We start from the raw sequence: 20,639 nt of genomic DNA on the forward strand, positions 1-20,639 counted from the left end.
CTTGGACCCTGAGCAGAAGAGAACAGCTTATTTTGATGAATCACTAAAACAGGAAAATAATTCCTGCTGTCCATGACAGGCCTTTTAATGGATAAAGAGAAAAGAATTGATGTTTGAAACACTCCAGCGTCCTCATCACACAGAGCCTGTGACACAATCTAACAGCTTTACTTGATTCCTGATGAATTTCTACACCAGGTACTGTGAAATCCCACTGCACAGAGAGTAGCAATCCCTGAGCTGTGGCGCTATATTATACTAAAAGTGGCATTTAGAACTTGTGTAAAATGCATGAGACAAGTCCTGCAGGGATCGATACAAAACCCAAAATCTTCATTTCTCTCATCTCCAATCCCATCACTCAGGGAGCCATTGTGACTTTTTTTCCTTTGACACAGTGAGTTTGCTAAATGTGCAACCTTATCCCTGCAAGGCTGTCAATCATTTATATTAGTCATTTTCTTGGCTGGAAAGAGAATTGGAGCCCCCAGGAGCCTCCAGCTGGCATTTTAAATGCAGAGAAAAAAATCAGAGACATGGTAAATGGATTTCATAATACATAGATATTGACCGAACAGGAGGCAAAAGAAAACAAGAAGGCATCATATTGAATAAAGATCCTGAAGAATTATTCAAAACAGAAAATAGTTCAATTCAGTTGTCGTATTTCAGCAGCCAAGTGCTGCCATGATACGGCAAAGGTAAGATCAATGATACAGCTGCTGTGACAGACCTTATTTCATCTCCTCTCGTTCTATCTAGGTTCCATTACCAGTCCAGACAATAAAGCAAACAATCTTACCATTGCAGACCCCTGGCGCACACACTACAGTATCCTTCCTCTATCCATCTTTCAGTGATCTCACTACATTTTCTTGCTCAGGGCCTTGAATCTGGCAGTCTCCTTCTTTTCCTGGCCCCCAGTTTACTTCACATACTGAACTCTCCTTTAAGACAAACAGCTGAGCCCGGATGCCTGTGCTTCAGCTGGGCTCTTACCTTGTTTTTCAGTCTCAGCTGGCGTCAAATCCCCTGGGGGAGTCTCTCCACATGGGTGCACAGGGGAAGCCCTAAAGCTAGGCCTTTAACTCCACATATACAGTATTAGGTTAGTCTGTCACAGCGTGGAGCATCTGCTACCAAGAGTTGTGGTTCTATACTGTGGGATGACTCCTGTCTGTCTCCCTATGTCTTGTATTTATACCCCTTGGTGGGATCCCAACAGTCAACTCTTGACACCTGATACACGCAGCTGATTTAAACAAAAAAAAAACAAGGTCAACCCCAAAGCACAGTTGCAAACATGTGTTGATACAGACTCCAACAGCAGTACCCCAAACAAAACACTTTTTTTCTCGACACCACAGTGATCCTCAGCTGGGAAAACACTTTCATGTCACCTTTATCTCTCCTTTGTCTTATGTAACTGCAGGCTCGGCTCATCCAGGTGGCCTTTCTTTGACAGAAAACTCACACAGTTCAACTTATCAAGAAGTCATGGTTGCCCAGGGACACAAATAAGCAAGAAATGGATGCATATGTCTCAAAAGTTCAGAAAATTGTTTCTTTTCTACACATTTGTAATATGCCTTAAAAAACTTTTAGGGTAATATGGATAAGGACAGCAGGGAGTTGGAATATAAGTCAATACAAGAGCAAACTTCTTCACAGTAAAACTGCAATCTAAGCAATTGATTATGTTAGATTTTTTAAAAAGAAGGGTCTTTTTAGACAAAGAGCCACAAGTATAAAAGAAAAGTCTTTTTCCCTGGATAATGCCTAGTTTGCTTGGGGAAAAAATCTACCAGTGAGCTTATTATTTGCTCTTTGCAAGCAATTCAATAGACACTTTTGGCTTTACTGTCTCGAAACACTTTTCTGGACCTGTCCAAAAAGACTTTTTTTGTTTTTGTTACCAGAAATAAGGTATGAACAGTTTCCAAGATTTCAGTTTTTGTGGCGTAGAGCTTTTAGAATGTTTTAGGGTTTTTTTCTTTTTTTTTTATCATTTGTCATCTATAAAGGTAGGGCCTGCAGGAATTTTCCTTATTAAACACAAAATTTTAACTGGGCTCCTCCTCTTTGGCTTAGTGCAAGCGGCAGCACACATCCATAACCTCTGACCCAAGCTATGTGAACACACTCATTGGCCTAGCCACCACCTGAAGCGTTATGTTTCTACGTGGGAGAGACTCCACAGCCAAACACCTGATTAGGCATGTTAGCATAAGCTAATCACTGTGTTATTTGACAAATAGCTAATTAGCAGAAAGCCACGCAGATCGCCATTTGTCCCATGCTACTCTCCAAGTGCCCAGAAGCAAGTGAAAGTCAGGCCAAGCTTCACCCTTAAATAGACAAAAGCTTTATCTTTTTGGTGTTTAATTTCACTTTGGTTGTGCTTGTTTTCCTCTGTGTTGCGTCCACAATAGTCACTTGCACACTGGGGCGCTGTGATTGGCTGAGGTAACCATGCTTCCTCTCTGCCCAGAAACATCCTGAAACAACCAAAACATCAACATACAGGCTGAAGGGAGGGTTGAGGCAGACACAGACACTGACATACATGCAGAGGCCTGAAGGAGACGGTTAAGCAGGTTTATTCCTGTAAAAACTGACATTCTATTTTTTAGGAAAAACCTGCAGACCCTACCTTTAGGAAGTTTTGAAGAGATTGAAAAGTCTTTGAATTTTTTTCTTGACATAAGAGCAGTTTATCAAAAAGCTTATTGTGCTAACATTATAAAACAAACAGGGTGGCTACGGATGATGCAGACATTAGGGTAAAACATTAACAGTGAAACCCAAGAAAGAGACGGGCAGTGATTGGTTCTACATTTTATTATCTGAATGTTCAGGTGGTGGTTGTTATTTGGATCAGTGAGTTTTGAAAACATCAGGTGACTCCTTTAGACATCTAGAGGCTTCACCCACTGCATGAATCATTGATAAATAGACCAAACCAACAAACCTCTTTTTTTAATTAATCAGCTGCATTAGTATGAAATGTTAAACCATGTTTTTGTTCACCAGTTTTTTTTTATTCCTGTATTTTTCCTCTCTGTGTCCATAGTCATACAGACTTTGAAATACACAGCAATGTAGTGTCTCTGTAGGTATGGGGAGTATTTGCCCAAGATCATTCTGTTTGTAATTATCCAGGGGATTAATCTGGTGTTTTCGCCACAGGAGCCTGTTGCAGTAGCGTTGGATTTCCCAGCCAAGTCATCAGATACACAGTCAGTGGGCACCAAACAACAGTTGGGTCTCTCTGACTCTTTCAGCCTAACAGGGGAGCAGGATAAACACTGGCAAGCTTTACAGCTCATATTTGGTGCATATGGTCATATTTGACCTCAGAATGCAATTGTACTTTTTTTGTCTGTGTGACAAAGACTCTTATTTTCTGAACACCCTGAAGAGCACATACATTAATAAGCAGGTGACAGACAGTGGTTTCCGCCCTAGTAAATACATCATACACAGCTGGGAGATTCGGAGTACACAATGCATGATTCATTACATATCAAAGAACAAGCAAATGATGGATTACAGCAAGATGTTTCTAGCATATTTATAGTTGATATTTAGATTTATGATTGCCAGCTAGCCACATGTTTCCAGAGGTAAACGACACACCTCGCTCCATGGCAGACAGGGATGGAGCTGCAGATGTCTGCATGACAAACAAGCACTGACCCCCTGAGACCCTCATCTCTCCGCGCCTGCTAATTGACTAGTTATTGATCAACACAAAGACAGTCTGATTTATGGGAAAGAGGACTTGTGGAGACAGCCACCTGGCATAGAGAGGAGTATTATGAATGTGAGGAGCAGACCTCATGGGACTAGAAGCTGCAGCTTAGGACATACAGGAGTTTTGCAATGCACCACTGCACTGACATCTTGCACTGGGAAGGGATGTTTTTTTTCGAACACAATAAATCCAGAGAACAGCAGTGAGCAATGAGTGTGTATGTGAGCATGTTGCAGGTGTGTGCAGTTTAGTTTACCATATTCACAAAGAAGGTGTTGTCTTCTTAGGGTACAACTTGTTACTGTATTTCTGGGTGTATTCTGGGTGAAAGCTATATATATATATATATATATATATATGTGTGTGTGTGTGTGTGTGTGTGTGTGTGTGTGTGTGTGTGTGTGTGTGTGTATATATATATATATATATATATATATATATATATATATATATATATATATGTGTGTGTGTGTGTGTGTGTGTGTGTGTATATATATATATATATATATATATATATATATATATATATATATATATATATATATATATATATATATATATATATATATATATATATATATAGGTCCACTATGCTGTCTATGTTGTTTTTTCTGTTTTGGTTTGTTTTTTTCTCAAACTCAAATCTACTTGAACACACTGTCCAATATGAATATACAATTACTTATCAGTCCTGTTTTTCAAAAATCAGAAATACTTTATTAATACCAGGGGAAAAATTGGTTTAAGCAACTCTTTGCTATCAGTTTTATTAATATGGAAGTTGCTGAATGCTAACATTAAACAACGACTCAAAGTTGTTACTAGGTTACCAAAAATGCAACTTAAACATGTCATTTTTCTCAAGATTTTACACTACATTATAGCTACAGTAACACAGCAGTATCTACAATTTTTGCACATGAAATTCTTACAAAAGTATACTTTTGTTTGAATATGTTCAATGTGAGGTATAAACAAAAATATGTGACACATATAATATATATTTTTTGTTTTTCAAAGCAGGTATAAAATGAGTTTTGTGATATATGAGCTTTTGGGACAGTGATTTGGGGTATATGAGACCCAAAGACCAAATTAATAGGAAACAGTCTATCTTCTTTGAGAAACTTTAGAACCATTACATCTGGGTCAGAGTCTGTAAAACAAAAAAGGAGCAAGAAAAAAGGTGTTCAAGGTGAGAGACAGAGAAAGGGGATATAGTTGTGATCTTGTGTAGAGTTGCACAGGATAACAGGCTTAGCACAGGGAGGAGAACACAAAAGGGCTTAGGGCTGATTGCAGTCTGTGACAAGAAAAAGGGGGAAGAGATCAAGCCTTCCAGGCAGAACTATTTAAGCCAAAGGTCCAAAAAAAAAACCCACACAGTTCAAGTCTCACTGCAGCTCAAGGAAAGTGTCAATAGCAGAGACGGGGAGTGAATGAGTGAATCCCTAACACAGCTCTGAAGTCTTCCTCACGAGGAGTAAAATGTCAGCATTGTCCACATTTGAATAGACCAACCAAAATTGCGGCATGATATTTCTAAATGTCATGCAGAATATAGCCATCTTTGTGATTGTATGCAGGGTAGAGAGGGCATTTCACTCTCACATACCTACTGAATGTTATGCAATATATTGAGCTTTCAGTATGCAAATCTTTAATTGCATTTTCATAGCACGTTCAGCGGACGTCTGCAGCCTCGCCCAGCCAATTCCCAGCGAGTCACCTCCCTACTGTCCACCTCTTCCATCCCTCATCTGGTGTCATGATTCGAAGGATTAATACTCAAAGAGGTGGACTTTAATGCAGAGCTATTTGTCAAAGCTACCTGCCAGAATGAACCCTTTACCCCACTGCTCAAATCCCCCATCATCCATCTCCTCGTGTCTTTTCTGCTCTAAGTCTTGATTCCCCACTCCTCTCAACCTCTCCTCTGCTTTTGTTAATAATCAATTATATGATTATTCCAATGAGTTGATTAATTACTGGCTCTCCCTCCCTCTGTAATGTGCCTGTAATCACACAGTGACAGCCAGGGGACAGCTGGGCTGAGAGATGCTGTCTCGAGGCCTCATGTGACCCCATATGGCTTGGCTGCGTTTGTTGTCAGCTCATCCTGACTGATGGAGCTTTAACAGAGAGAGTGGAGACACACCACAACATCCCCAGAAGCTACTGACAGCCTGACACCATAATATCTGCCATGTCCAGTTATCCAAATATCCATTTTATTGGATAGAATAGTCCTGGGGCTGCATTAATTTGTTCCTAGCCTTGTTTTATAACTTTCCCTGAGGCGCTACAGAGTTATTTTGGTTCTGGACCGTTTCCATTCTTCTACTCACAGTTGAACAATATAAAGAACAATTTAAGCTACTGAAACTTTGTGTCCTTTTTGGACTCTTTTTTTCCTTTTTTTCTTTTTTTCCCTTTCTTTTTAGGAAACAAATCCTATTACAAAAACAAGATGGGCCACAGAGAGGCTAATAACATGCTGAGATTGGAGCGAAAACGCAATGTAATAGTGCTGAAAAAGTAAGACCTCCATCGTTACAGACAACCAGATGGATGTTGATCCACTTGCAGTAAAGTAAATGAAATTAAACCCAAAGACGGATTCAGGAGCACTAGACTAGAGTGGGGGAATCAAGACTGGTGTCTTTAATCAAACTAACAATGCTCTTTAATTCTATGTTAATTAAATGTAGATTTCCCTGATTGCACAACGGTCCCATCAATGCCAAGAGACCTTCAGTCGCATAAACATCCACTCACTGGATTTGTCTTGTGTTTAACCACGTATTAGTCCTCTTTTCCCCAAACTGTCTGGTGCAGGTTTACACAGCAGGTCTGTCAGCTGAAAGATAGCATTTAGCAAACAACGCTTCAAAATTTTGAACGTTCATTATCCTTGAGAGGGAAGATTTCTTGGCAAACTGTGAAACACCTTGATATGCGATAGAGAGTTATTCGTACAGTTTGTAAATTAAAGGGGATCCTGAGTACTAATAAATCTCACACCATTTGTCTCCTGACTGGTCAGTCTGCCTCTTCTCCTTCCTTACTTACTTCCTCAGCCTCCCTCCATCAATGTAATGAGCAAATCATGGCCCCTAGGGAGAGATGTAGAGAGAAAGATTGGTCCCATTATGTGTCGAGGAGTGTGAAAAGAGCAGCGCTGTTGTCTGTCAACTCTAACCCCCTACTGTCCCTGGTCTTAACTTCCCACCAAACACAAAGAGCTCTTTTCCCACTTGTAGATCTGCTTATTATTTCCCTGTCTTTCAACTGCAAAGTCCATAATAGGAAATGCCAGGACAGCCATGCCCTTTTCTGCACTAGCTCTGCCAGGGCTCAGACAAGAGAACAATGGACACTGAAACACACAGTGATTCAAGGGTGATTTAGAGTGACTGGTCTTAAGCCCAACTTACAGAGTACAGTAATTATAGGAGGGGAAGGGATGGGCTGTTAAGGGATACGGTGGATAGGAGGTGGTGTTGTGGGGGTCTGGAGTTTGGGAGGTTGTTGTCATTTGGCAGCCAGTCCAGTTGGAGAGAGAAATTACTATTGGAGCCAGAGCCTCTGTGGTAGAGCATTTATCAACCAGTCATCGCAATGATTCACACGATCCAGCGGGGAGCCGTTATTTTACCACCCCAGACTCTCACAGCAACCTGCTGATGGCAAGGATGATGATAGCAGTGGGCTTTATAGGCGCAGGAGCAGGCATGTACAGTAATTTTTCAAGGACATTAGTTCGGAAAGTCACATCTCTGTCAGAATTCATATGTAGCCTTTAGATTGGACTCCACTGAGATTCATTTGGATTCACAGCACAGAGTCCAGAGGTGCAAGATGAAGAAATAGACGAACATAAAAACTGTTTTTGTGACTGTTTTTTTTCACCAAGCCACTGCTTTCAATTCTTAGACTTTAATTTTAGCCGATAGCAACTACGACTCTGATACTCTGAAATTGTATCAATGAGATATTTCTATGAGAATGAGCTATACTACATTCTGACCAATTTTGTCTTACTATTTATGTACTCTATGGGCAGAGAACATGACCTACCTGACAGGAAATGCTGTGCTCAAAATGTTTAGATTTGATAACACATATTTCCTTGGAAATCCTAATGGAGTTTAGCTAGCCACAAAACTGTTCTCTGTTCTTCGGGCAATTGTTTGCACTCCTCATCCCAACCTGCGATGATTTTTAGTAGTCAAAAGCAGATTAAATGTTTTTTTCTCAGTTTAACTGATTTCTGCAGTCATGTGAAAACACTTTTTACAACACAAGTGATCCAATTCCACTGTCCACAAATGAATGTAAGGTACCGTGCTGTAAAAGAACATACCATAACATGTATTCGGTCAATTCACCTTCTGACTCAACCGATCCAACTCTTACCTCTTCTAGGTTTTAACCATACTCCTGTCTTCATATCAATTGTGACTGACTCTTACCTTACCTCGCTAAAAGTCCTGTTGTTCGCTGTTGACAAGTTGCTCAGAGTGACAAAGACTGCACTGGCAACAGTTAGCATGCTAACTTTGTTCTGCTGCACTTCATTATTATCTGTAGAGCTTGTGTGGTTTGTAATATTTGGTTAATAAAATAAGGGGTTAATCAACAGCTTTTGGAAAAAAAAAAAAAAAAAAACAGCCAGGAGCGGACTCGCCGTCGGTGTGATCTGGAGAATCACAGAACGGCTGATAGTTCATTAAAGCAGGGGGCCAGTGGCTACCCACAACCTGCCAATCCACTGTTTTATACCCCAGGCTGGTAGGTGGCAGCAATGGGCCTTTAAGTTGGAAACCAACTGCCTGTGCACCCAGGAACAGAAGAGTGAGTAGCAGCAGGAAAGACTATGGTAATAGCAGTGGCACCAACTAAGTGACTTTTTTGCTATATCAACAACTTTTTAGACCCCTGTAGCAACTTAGTTTAGAAAAATGGACTAGCAACACATCTAGCAACTTTTCTGGCATCTGGAGACTCTGACATGAAAGCATGTGTTCATCTCCAGTACTCCTCCTTCCAAGCTGTATTCAGAGCATGAAAATGAATCACACTTATGCGTGCCTCTTTTGAGTCACTTATGCTGGCATGTCAATTGTTGTGGGCCTGGGTCTAGTACGAGTTCAGCCATTTCAGCATTTTACTGCCCAACACACGTTGTGACAGGATTTGTTATCTTAAATTAAACTTGTGAAAAAAATCATGTTTAACTGGATTTATTTTGCTGACAAACAGTGAAGTATTGCCCGAAGTTACTGTTGTAATTTGCTGGTCTACAGGAGTGATTGTTGTTGGTTGAAAGTTATTGTTGTGTAGGTGCTGTTGTTGTGGGCTGGTATACTCGCAGATACCCTACATTGAATTTTTAGCCATGCTGTAGACATTTCCAGTACTGGTATCTGTACTAGAATAACTCTAGTCACTGGCACTGAATGCATAAAGATCACAAATAAATGTGGCGTCTCCCTGCTAGGGGAGTGCTTGGGGTCCAGGAAGAGCCAAAGGCATTGATATGGTTTTGAATTTGCTGTTCAGCCTGTACAAGCAAATGCCACAGTCTCTGCATAAGTAAATACATTCGTGACTGAATAGGGAATAAGGGATATAGTCAGGGGAAGCATGTGATAGCCTTCTCATAATAATGATGATAAAAAAAATGCCATTCTCCTATTCATACTCCTCTCTCTCCGTCTACCATCATTCCTCTTTGTGGTCCCGAGGGATGCAGATCTTTCTAATATACGCAGGTTTTCATGCCTTCCCTTTTTGTGAAAGACCTGCAAAACAGAAAGAGAGACAGTCAGAGGAAGAGGGAGCGGGATGGGGACTGTTTATTCAGTCAGATGGTCTAACGTGTGGGGAATAGATTTGTGCTGAAGAGGAAGCTGTCTACACAATGGCAGTTGGCATGAGAGTGAGTGAGTGAGTAAGTGAATGACGTGCCTGAAATCACCCCCTTGGTTCACTCATTCACTTTATTCTCAAATGAGCTGTTAAAGAAAGGTTTTGGAAACTGAATCCTTACAAACATGTATTTCTTTATTTAGTTTAGACTTCATAAAGAGGAAACACTGCATTGTGATATATTTAGTAACAGAGCTATAAACAAAAAACAGACATTGAAACAGCTCTTCTGGGACAGACCAATAGTAACAAAAAATAAAGTCTGAGGTAATCACTCAGAGTAACACTTTAACTGAGATTTCAGCAATTTTGGTGACATGACTTTTTTATGATATTGGGTCACAGATCTTCCATACCTTTGTCTTCTATGATTTTTGGCATCATCATTTTTTCATGATTTACAGAGTCAGCTCTACTGGTCATCATTTTTTTCACTGTTCAAAGCCTCAGGTCTATAATCTTAACGTTTAAAATCACTTTTGACATGACTATTTTTTTCATGATGTTTATGACAGGTCTGGATTCATCATTTCTTTCATGATTTTTGTTCCATGTCTGCAGTCATCACCTACAGTATTTCACATCATTGGTGCCACCACTTTTCTCATGATTTATGTCTCAGGTTTTTCTGGTCATAACTGTTTTTTAAGGTTTTGGGGCAATTCATCACCTTTTTGATCATTTTTGGTATCATCACTTATTTCATTATTTTTGCTGATTGGTTTATTTTTGGCCTGACCTTGTTTTTCATGATTTTTGGCCACAGGTCAATAGTCATCACTTTTTTATGACTTTGGGCCTCAGATTGGCTTTCATCACTTTTTCGATCATCTTCAGGGTGTTCACTTTTTTCACGGCTTTTGGCATCATCCTTGTTTTTTCATGGTCTTGGTGTCAAGTCTGCTGTCATCACTTTTCTTTATAACTTTGGCCCAACAGATTGGCCTTTGTCACCTTTTTGATCACTTTTGGCATCATCACATGTTATTTTGCTGTTTAATTTCCACGATCCACTGTGTGGCTGTGGTTTGCTTGACACCTTCCAACATACAACAATCAAATAATGTGCCTCTGTGTTCTCTCAGCTCTCAGAGTCAAAATCTGGTGAAAAGGCTGGAGACTTACAATGTTAGATATACAGTAAGTTTTTTTTTTTTATTTGTCACTTAACGTTGGGGCACAAAATGCTTTATAATTCCTCTCAAAGGTAACTTTTAGCTCATGCATGTAATGCTGGGATGCTTGGGTGCCAGAATGTAAACCAGTGAAAATGGAAATCTGAGGGCTACCTGTGTAGCATTTGTATCAAAGCTGCATGTAACTTCAACACTTGTCAGTCAAGAAACATAATTAATGGCTCTCAGTTACCAAAAAAACAGATAACTGTACGTAGTCTGAAATATTATCAAGTGTTTTTTTCTTAATTTTGGTTAAATTTGTCTTATTATACTTGATATGAGTCACATTCCCCCGAGCAGTCCAGAAACATATCTTATTTCAAGTTATTTGAATACTAAAAATGACGTATGATTTGCTTGTAAAAAGTAATAAAAATAATAATAATTATACAAGTGGAATAAGATAAATGTGCTTTCCAAATTTGTTGAAACTAGATTAATGTAACCTTTCTCTTACCCCACTGGAAGATTTTTTTTTTTTCTTTTTTTTTTTACTTGTTACAAGCAATTCAGACCTCAAATTAGAATTTTTTCTGGACTGATCAGGTGAATGTGGCTCATGTTAGTTTGAAAAAGACATTTTTGATTGAAAACAAGTCAAAAACACTTGATAAGATTTCTTTTTACTATTTTTATTATTTTTATTTATTCATTGTTGTTGTTTTGTTTTGTTTTTGGGGGGGGGGGTTTGTTTGTTTTTTTTTGTAGTGTAACAGCAGCAATTACTAGTTTGCGGTTATCTAAGCCAGAGTAAGCAGACTTCTCTTATGCTAACAGTTGAGAGCTGCTTTGTGACTTTCCTCATAATCACATATTAAAATGCATAACTTTCACAATAGATTTCCAGTTTAAGAACGAGGGAATAGAAACCAGAAAAATCCTCAGAAACTATTACAGTCATGTTTTAATTAAAGAATGGACCTACATTTCAACAGTGTTTAGTTTTGTGTTTTTTATGTACAAGAAACTCTTGAATATATTTCTAGAAATCTTTTGTAGATTGTGGTCACCAGTGACTTCCTTGTAGTTTTAACACTAACTTCAAATACTTATAGGCAGACAAGCTCCATCAGGTACAATACAAGAAAAACAGGAGCAGCATTTTTTTCTCAGCCTGGCACTAAATAGTCATCAGGCAACTATGTTAAAGTGATAGTGCTGAAAAAATAGTCAGAGTATCTGCCAAGTTGCAAAACATAACAATGGATGTTTTGACAAAACTTTTGAAAAATTAGACACAAATAAATGTTTATTCAGCTTCAAAAGGCTGAGAATATTGGACATAGACTGTGAGGAAGCAAGTCAGTGCTTTTGTCTGTTTATCTCATCTTTTTCACATTTCATCTTTGCTGTTCTTAGATAAGTCATGCATTGCACATTCTTTTCCCAAGCAGCCTGCAATTATGTCTTAGTGTCTCTCTGCTGTACTTTCCTTGAGTCTCTTACCGCTTCACTTTCTTATACCGTTCTCCTTTATTGAAAAAACGGTGTGTGTGACTCCACTTGCAGAGCATAGCCCATTATCGTAAATAGGCCAATAAGTAACTTCACACAACGTGTCTCCACAGCAAGCGCACTCTATATGCAAAGCAGAGGCACACTGTTCGAGAAACTGGTGCCAAGTGATTATATTTGTAATTTAATTTCCTTGGTCACACAGAGATAAGAGAGGGGAGCGGCTACAGTTGGCCAAAGATGAATAGAGGTGCGAGACTGGGACTACAGCTTCATTGTTTGGACTGAGATGTCCGAGACGACAACACTCACGAACAACGGTACCAGAGTGTAGATATGATACAAACACAGGGTAAGAAAGTGTAAACAAAAAGGCACAGAGACAATGTTAGAACAGACGAAACAACAGCAAGAGAACACCTGCACTTGCAAATCGAATGGATGGAAGTAAAAAGCAAGAGAATTGAGAAACTCTTTTTTCCCTGATGCAAGCTCTGCCTCACTCCTCTCTGTCAGCACTCAGCTCCTCTGAACAAATGTAATCAGCAGGGTGGTCTGGGTGGGATGTCAGTCTCAAAGAGCAATGGCTCATTGCAGATTCTACAGGCGAGATGAACTCAGTCCCTGCAAGAAAAGACGACTGAAGGACATAAGGTTCTCTCTCTGTCTCCCTCCCTCTGTCTGCTTTTTACTGAGACTGTAGCACTGCAGACATCAAATTCCCAGACTTTTTTCCATTTCAAAGAGTGTCCACTTATACTGATGACAATGCAGTGAAAGGGCACATGTGGTCAAGCTCTGATTTTGACTACATCAGAACATTCAGTCCCACAGAGAGAGCAGAGGGGGGAAGGAAAGGTATACAAGGTTCATCACTATCTGACACCTCACATTGCTGTACAGAATTCAGGGACAGTAAGAAACTATTGTGTGACATCTCAAATCCCCCCCACCCCCTTTGTTCTCTCTGCCTCTCATCTTTATGTCTGTTTTCCCCCCACTGTCTTGTCTTTCTGCGTATTTCCTCAGTGTTTTCACTTTGAACCCAACAGCATTAACCTGTCAGAAAGTTACAAATGTTCTGAGTGAATTATGTAAACCAAGGAGAAATAAAACTGCAAAAAAAAAAAAAAAGGATGAAGTTCATGCTTTATTTCATAATTCATCATGCTCAAAGATCCAGCCAAATAAAAACTTGACTTATTAAGCAGTCCGGCACATTCTGGCTGAAAATCCTTTGAAATATGCTCAAGAATATTGATCACACTTTGTCTGCCTCATAAACAAAAACCAACTACACACAAAGACACACACACATGCAGGCATACACAGATGTATGTTGTTTTTTTCTGTGGTTGCATTACTCATCAAATGAGAGCACTGTCTCACACATTTCCCTGGTTTCACTGCAAGAGGCAAAGCAATAGATGTAACACCAGTGCCACCAAAAGGTAAAGCAGAAAATAACACCTTTATTTGTTCTTTTTCTTCTTCTCCAAAATACAAATTTACAGCGCTGAAAATCAGATTAAGGATTCTTCTTCTTGGCAGGCGGGAAGTTTATTTATTTATCTCACTGAACACAACCACGGACCCACATGAGAGAAGAGAAACACACACTTTCTATTGGGGGGATGGCACACTGGCAGTGCAGTGTAATTAGTGGGACATGGCTATATAATTGGTCTCTAATTGATATGAAGAGCAGTGGTTTGAGCCAGGTTGTGTTCAACACATGTTGCCGGCCCCAGGCAGGAAACGATGGCAGCCTGCTAAATCTTTGTGCCATCTCCTGACTGATGTCTCTGTAGCGAATGCCCTTCAATAATCAGTACCTGCAATCTCTTTGTGTCTATCAGGCCACCTTTCTATCTGTGTATAACATCTCCCACCATTCATCTGTCATTTCTTCCTTTGTGCCTAGGCGTCTCACTATCTCTTTCTCTCTATCTCCGCATTGATTCGACTCGTCTTTCTCTGAAGGCATTCTCAACCTTTGCCATGTTCCTCCCAGAAAGGGGATGGAGCAGTGTTTGTGGTGGTGGGATGTAAAAAGCGTGTGTATGGGGGGGGTTGTTCATGAGACATGGGTAGCCATGAAAGATTGTATGCTTTTAATGGACCAGACAGCACCTACTGGGGAGAATAAAGTGACTTTAGATGAATTGAAAACAAATTCAAAAGGGTTTTTTTTATTGTCAAATGAAAGTGGGTTACCTGCTGTAACAATTATTCAAAAAGCCCTGAAGAAAATTCTTGAAAAATTCAGAAATGAGCTCAATAAGAGTCAGTGCTGAAAGGCACAGCTTGGCAGAAGAGGTCAACAGACAGAGGGCTGAATGGATCTGAAGTTTTTAAAGGGGAGCTCTTTCAGAACAATTCTGCTCATGGATCGTGTGCTGATGCAAGACGACCTTCAAGGACATTCCCCTCATTTACACAGCAATTAAGCACTACCCTGTTGGTAAATTGAAAAAGAGACAAAAATCCTCTGTGGATTTAATAACAAACTCATTACCAGGGCCCAACAGGGCGGAACTGCCTTTTAATTAGAGCAACACCTGATTAACGCCCAATTAACAGAGCCAGAGCCACTTAATTCTCCCCCACTTTGGCAGGTTGCAAGCATAAACATAAGCAGCCCAGCGTCAAACTGCTTCCTCTCCTCCTGGGAATGTGTGAGAGAAAAGTAAATAACAACAGTGGAGGCAGTTTGTTATTTGGTGGTCCAAAACTGCTGCGAAACATAGGCCAGAAATACATTAGTTGGGAGGTTTTCAAAAGGAAGACAGGCTGGCGAGGACTTAGAAACTCCTAGCGGGCTAACACCAGACGACCGTCCAAACAGTGAACCGCCATCACCTCTCCACTGTTGATTCTGGTTTTGCCTTCAAGACAGACATAATGTTCAGTGTGTTAACTTTAAGTGGCTACTCTTGTTTGCCTGAAAGACAGACACAGGGATGTTAAAGATGTAAACTTTTATTTAGCCATTCGATGGGTTTAGCCATAACAAAACAGCACACTCAAATGTACCTTAGTTATAGTGCATGCAGTTTATTGTGGTGCTCATTGAAAACAGTAAAATAGTGGATGCTAATGTAACGTGGGCAGGTTGTTAGAGCAGAAATAAACTTTACATTTCCTCTTTTGTTGAAGGAAAGCACAGTGACAAGAGCGCGTGAATCAACTCATCAACACGGCACCATGTATCAGTCTTTGAACTGCCGTTCCACATACTGTCCCTCATTATGTGTTTACTTCATGCAGTTAATTTTACATCAGTTTTCTGTTGTTGCCATCTCTCTGCGCGCTGATATGATTACAGTTAATCTCCCTGAGTCTGTGACTGAAGTCGCATTGGTCTGTTCTTCACGGCAACAGTCTGATATCAGTGAATAACACAGTTTCTTTGAAGTGTCGCTGGATGATAATCAGTCAGAGACAAGATCTTTACAAAGTAGTGTAATAAATCAGAAATACACAATATTGTTACATGAATAATTGACAAAAGAAATTATTTTCATAAACATCCTGCTTTAAAGTCTCGAGTCCACTTTCAGCAAAGATAAATATGAAAACAACCATACTTCTATTTGATACAAACTATCAAAGGTTTCATGTTTTCATCCAACTGAGCTTTATCACTTTGATGCTAACTGGACACGTAACAGTGACACTATAAAAGTCCTGTACATGGCTTTGTCAGCCAAGTGTCAGACCTGTATTGGTCCTTAGTGTTATTTTTTTTATAAGTCTGTCCATATTAAGGACACAGTCTACAATATCCAGCACCATCAGCTCATCAAGTCTTCACTTCCACTGACTCCAGGATGGATCTTCACTCCCCTAGCAGACACTCAAATTTGAACATCATATAATCTGGTCATTCAGATTTGTGGTACAGCACGCAGTTCCTGGCCTCTCATGGTGTTTATGTTTATTAATGTGCAACTTGGACTTTGACATGTTTTTTTTTTCAATTATGTCCATTTCACCCCTCAGGTGTACCTCTCTGAAGTCGTGCTGCATATGCTGTTCACACGGAGATAATCGTCGCTGAAAGAGTGTTTGGCAGCCCTAAGTTGAGCAGAAATCCGCCATGACTCCACAGCTTTTTCCAAGTCTGGCAGAATGTCTGGAACGACAGCTTGTTCGGCTATAAAGACTATCATCTCCACGATCAACAGCAGGACCCATCCTAAAGCCCCCAGCCAATAGGATGAGCCAAGGCTGGAGAAGTCCTGATGGATTTCTTCCCTGTGCTGATAAGTGAAGATAGACCAGCTGAGGAGGAAAAAGAAACCTGTAGATAGAAGAGGGAAAAGAGTCAACTCAAGTATCATTGTGAGGAAAAGAAAAAAAAGTCATTAGGGTCAATTATTTTGTGCCTGAAGCTTTAGAAAAGAGTTTATATGATAATGAACTGCAATCCCAAGGTAAAAGTCTCTTTAAAAACTGCTGCTGTGCAGGGTATGTAAATGAGTTTTGTATAAAAGATTTTTAAGAGGGGTGAGTTTGACATGAACTTCACAAACCAAAAGGCTATTCAGAGGTTAATTGGAAATGGGACTACTTTTTAATACTTTATACAGAATTCTTTCATTATTCTAAAACTCCCCCAAACCTTTTTTTCTACGTCAAGATGATGAGACACAAAATAAAGTGTGGCTTAGGCCATCTACTGTTTTACATGTTTTGAGGGGTGCAGTGGTTTTACCTGTGGCAGCCATGGTGAGCAGCAGCAGTGTGGTGGGATACAGTGCCTGTCCTGCCATGAGGAGAGAGCGTGTGTTTGAGTAAGAGCGCACTGTGCTAGATGTCCAGCAGAGGGCGAACACCAAACACAGGGCACCAGTGCTCACAGCCATGAGGGAGGCAAGGATTCCAAATACTCGCTCTGCCTCGAGAGCTGGGGGAAAAAATCACATATATGCAAATTACACAGGGAAACATATGAGCCAAACTCATTGATATATGTTTTAAATTGTCATAGTTTCAAACAGTTTCATAGTTTTCCTGGTTTTAGTCTCAATGATGAAGTGAAACATTGTGAGTTGATGACACACTTCTGTCCTCAATTTCCCCTACCTACAACTGAAACCAGTACAGTAAAATCCAAAGTTCATGTACTTGTTTCTGTGCATGAGGGGTTTATCTGGTTAATGTCAAACAACATCTGGACTATTTTTTCTGTATTTCTGGACAACTATAAATAGCTCACTGGAATACACCAAATACTCTCAGGGGACATAATTTCACCAACACATACCAGGCACTGTTGTGGGTAAATAGGGTCAAGTTAGTTTCACAAAACATCAGCAAGAAAAGTTTTCTATTGTTGTTCATAATATAAACTCAAAAACATGGGAGGTTGGATTTCACTTTCAACTTGAAGTGTTGAAATGTAAAGACTTTTTGAAAATACATAAAACCAACTGTATCATTTGTTGAATTAAATGCTCTAAATGCTTCAAGAGCAGTGATCTTTTGGTGGGTCATTTTTACAAAAAGCTTGAGAAATATATTATTTAAATACATGTTTGATATATTAATATGTTTTAATACATTTCAGAAGATTTCAAAACTGAGTCAATGTTGTAACAAAGTGCATAAAATTGGTAAAAATACAAAGTTTTTAGACCACGGCTACCAAATAGCAAGATAACAACAAAAGAAAATGCCCAAAGAGTAGACTTTATGTGATATTAGTTACAGGTGGGATTATGAGTGAGTATATAATGGTTTGCTCCTAACTCAGACAGCAGCATTATATAATATCAAGTTTATGGAATTAAGTATTAAAAAACTTAATTTGATATGACTGTAATGAATACCTACCACCATCTTACATAAAAAAAATGGTCTCTGTTCCTTGAGAGGATACTTTGATAAGTGTGAAGCATATCCTTGGTTGGCACATGCCTGTAACAGTTAAACAAGAAGCTGGCTCAACTTCCACAGAGTGTACAAAGGGTTGATAAGTCTTAAAAAAAAAAGGGTCAAAATTCCAGCATCACTTGTAGTAATGACCCTGATAAAGGCCACAAGCCGAGACCTGTTGGTCTAAAATAAAGTTGTTGCCGGAGTAACCCATTTTATAACAGTTTCACAATTATTGTTTAGATCCTAACCTTTGATAATCTATACTATGTTATACACAGTTTTTTTTTCTATTTCGAATCATGGTACTCTAGGTATGAATGTCAACTGTAGCAGCTGTGTAGGGATTATTTATAATATATTCACTTTCTTGTTCTGTTTTAAAGCCGACTGAGCTCCCCAAAGCTGGGGAGGAGAAAGTAAATCTAAAAAAGTAATCTAACTGTGACAGAAGCTACCGTTGCCAAGCTTCCTAAAGCTCAAAATTATAAATGTTGGGCTAAATTTTACTCGTTTTATAATTCAACTTTACTTCATTGGGACTCACCTGGCTTCACTACTTGACTTATCAAAATGTTATTCTTTCTAAGTAAGCTTTTTGTTTTGACCTTTCATAGATACTTCCACCCTAGCATGGAAGACAATGGCAGTTTAACACAAACTTCCATTTTTCTGACTCTGTTTCTGTTCAAGTTCATGTGTTGCATGTATATGTATATTATTTACCTTTTTTTTAACTTGTTTTGCTTTATTCATGTGTATTACTATTTTTCATCAGATATAGTGTATTGTGTGGTAAAAAGCTTTCAATGAGAACATAAAATAATATTTTCCTTAAATACCTTGCTGTTTTTATAGCTAGGAAAGACTCTCTGGGTTGACTCGTACAAGGGCTTTGCATGTACAAATGTTAATAATGTAGGTTGTCACACAAGTGGTCAAAAGGGTCAAACTGTTGAAGGTTTAAGCTGACCAAGAATTCAGCCCATTTAACTTCAGAAAGTTGTGAAAGCTTCAGCAGATACAAAGAATGCATTTCTCAGGTACAGGCACAAGCTCAAACTTGTTTACTTCTGCTGTGAAGCTCCTCTTTAACCCAGTGTATTTCCAAATGTTCCACCTGGTGTTGAGCTCTCCAAAGACTCAGAGATGTAAGCTCAAAAAAAGTCTCCCTCAGGCTACTCCCTGGCAGAAATAGTGTCTTATATAAACACAGCCTACAGTAACTCATTAAACCTGCTCCTTAGTTCACACAATTAATCATACATTTTTGATGAAATTCAGTCTAACTTTTTACCTAAACCTCTGAAACAGCTGAGGACAGGAGACTCATGTGTTGACTGTAAACATGTGACACAAAAGGTAAAACATCAGAGCTCTCACCGTTGAAGACTGTGCCATCTTTACGAATGATCTGGTCACTGTCAGTGTTATTCGATGTTGTCCAGAGTCCCTTCTTATTCAGCCAGAAAGGTGTCCAGACTGCATAGCACACACACAAGCAGCCTGCCAACCCCACACAGGACTGAGCAAACCTGAAGCGACTGATGGAGTCTCCCAGCTCTGGAAACTTCATGTTTGTATACCAACTGAGAGAGAACAGGAGGGATCTGTTATCAAGGTTAAGTCTTAACAGCATGTTGATTTAGTCTCAAAACAAAGTTCATCTGTGTCATATACATCCTTTTTAAAGATGTCAAATTATATTTAAGTGCAGTCTTACCTGTTTTGTCGTAGCCAACAAAGATCTCAGGAAGAAACCAGTTTGTTCAGTCGCTGCAGGAGGACTACCTTATGCTGCAGGAACTACTTTACAACTGTACAAATAGTCTGACGCATGGGTACTCCTACTACTCATGACCACAAGCCCTCACTCGCAGATCAAACCTTTCAGTGTCACTCCTCTGCAGCAATGGAAACTCCCCCAGCCAGCGGCTAAATTTCCCCGTGAATTCTCCAGCGTAGCCCACCAGCACATACTGCAGAGAAAGTGAAAGCAACAATGACCACTCTGTCTGAGGAAGAAGAATGGTATCGGTTAAATATAAATGAAAAAAGGAAAGCAAAGTAGGATTATAAAAACGGTTAAATATTTACATAAGAGGTGTTCAGTCGTCACATGCTGAAACTGTGAGCTTTTTTTTTAAGGTGGGTTGTCAGCGGGGCTGTATTTTCAGGAAATCCCACTGACATAATTCATAGCGAGTGTTGTTGATAGTTCAACCTCAATATTTACATGTCTTTGTCACCTCCCCTTCAGTTTCCTTTGCTGCAATGGAACACCGCTCACAGCAGCCCACCCTTAAGGGATTTTTTTTAATACCACACTGGAAGACCCTCAGAGCATCTACCTAAAAACTAAGACATATAATATAATATAATACAATAAAATATGATATAATATAGTATAATATAAAGATTTAAGGGAAATA

General features: G+C 39.4%; 1 protein-coding gene across 2 annotated transcripts; it reads right to left on the reverse strand.

Annotated features, from left to right (window-relative positions):
- Window positions 1–15,364: 15,364 nt before the first annotated feature.
- LOC141796819 (uncharacterized) lies at window positions 15,365–20,525 on the reverse strand. 2 transcript variants are annotated; one of them, XM_074678091.1, is made up of 5 exons: window positions 20,305–20,525; window positions 19,931–20,186; window positions 19,591–19,796; window positions 17,045–17,236; window positions 15,365–16,630 (listed from the first exon to the last, which is right to left on the reverse strand). In XM_074678091.1, exons 3-5 carry the CDS (start codon window positions 19,781–19,783, stop codon window positions 16,326–16,328), a joined length of 690 nt encoding a protein of 229 aa, XP_074534192.1. In that variant the 5' UTR covers window positions 19,784–19,796; window positions 19,931–20,186; window positions 20,305–20,525; the 3' UTR covers window positions 15,365–16,325. The 2 variants fall into 2 exon arrangements, with proteins under 2 accessions (XP_074534192.1, XP_074534191.1); XM_074678090.1 differs by having other exon boundaries at window positions 19,931–20,525.
- Between the last annotated feature and the right edge of the window lie 114 nt (window positions 20,526–20,639).

This window comes from Halichoeres trimaculatus, unplaced genomic scaffold (assembly GCF_033239565.1).
Source record: "Halichoeres trimaculatus isolate MK-OKI-2021-1 unplaced genomic scaffold, fHalTri1.1 fHalTri1_scaffold_10, whole genome shotgun sequence".
Classification (NCBI taxonomy): Eukaryota; Metazoa; Chordata; class Actinopteri; order Labriformes; family Labridae; genus Halichoeres; species Halichoeres trimaculatus.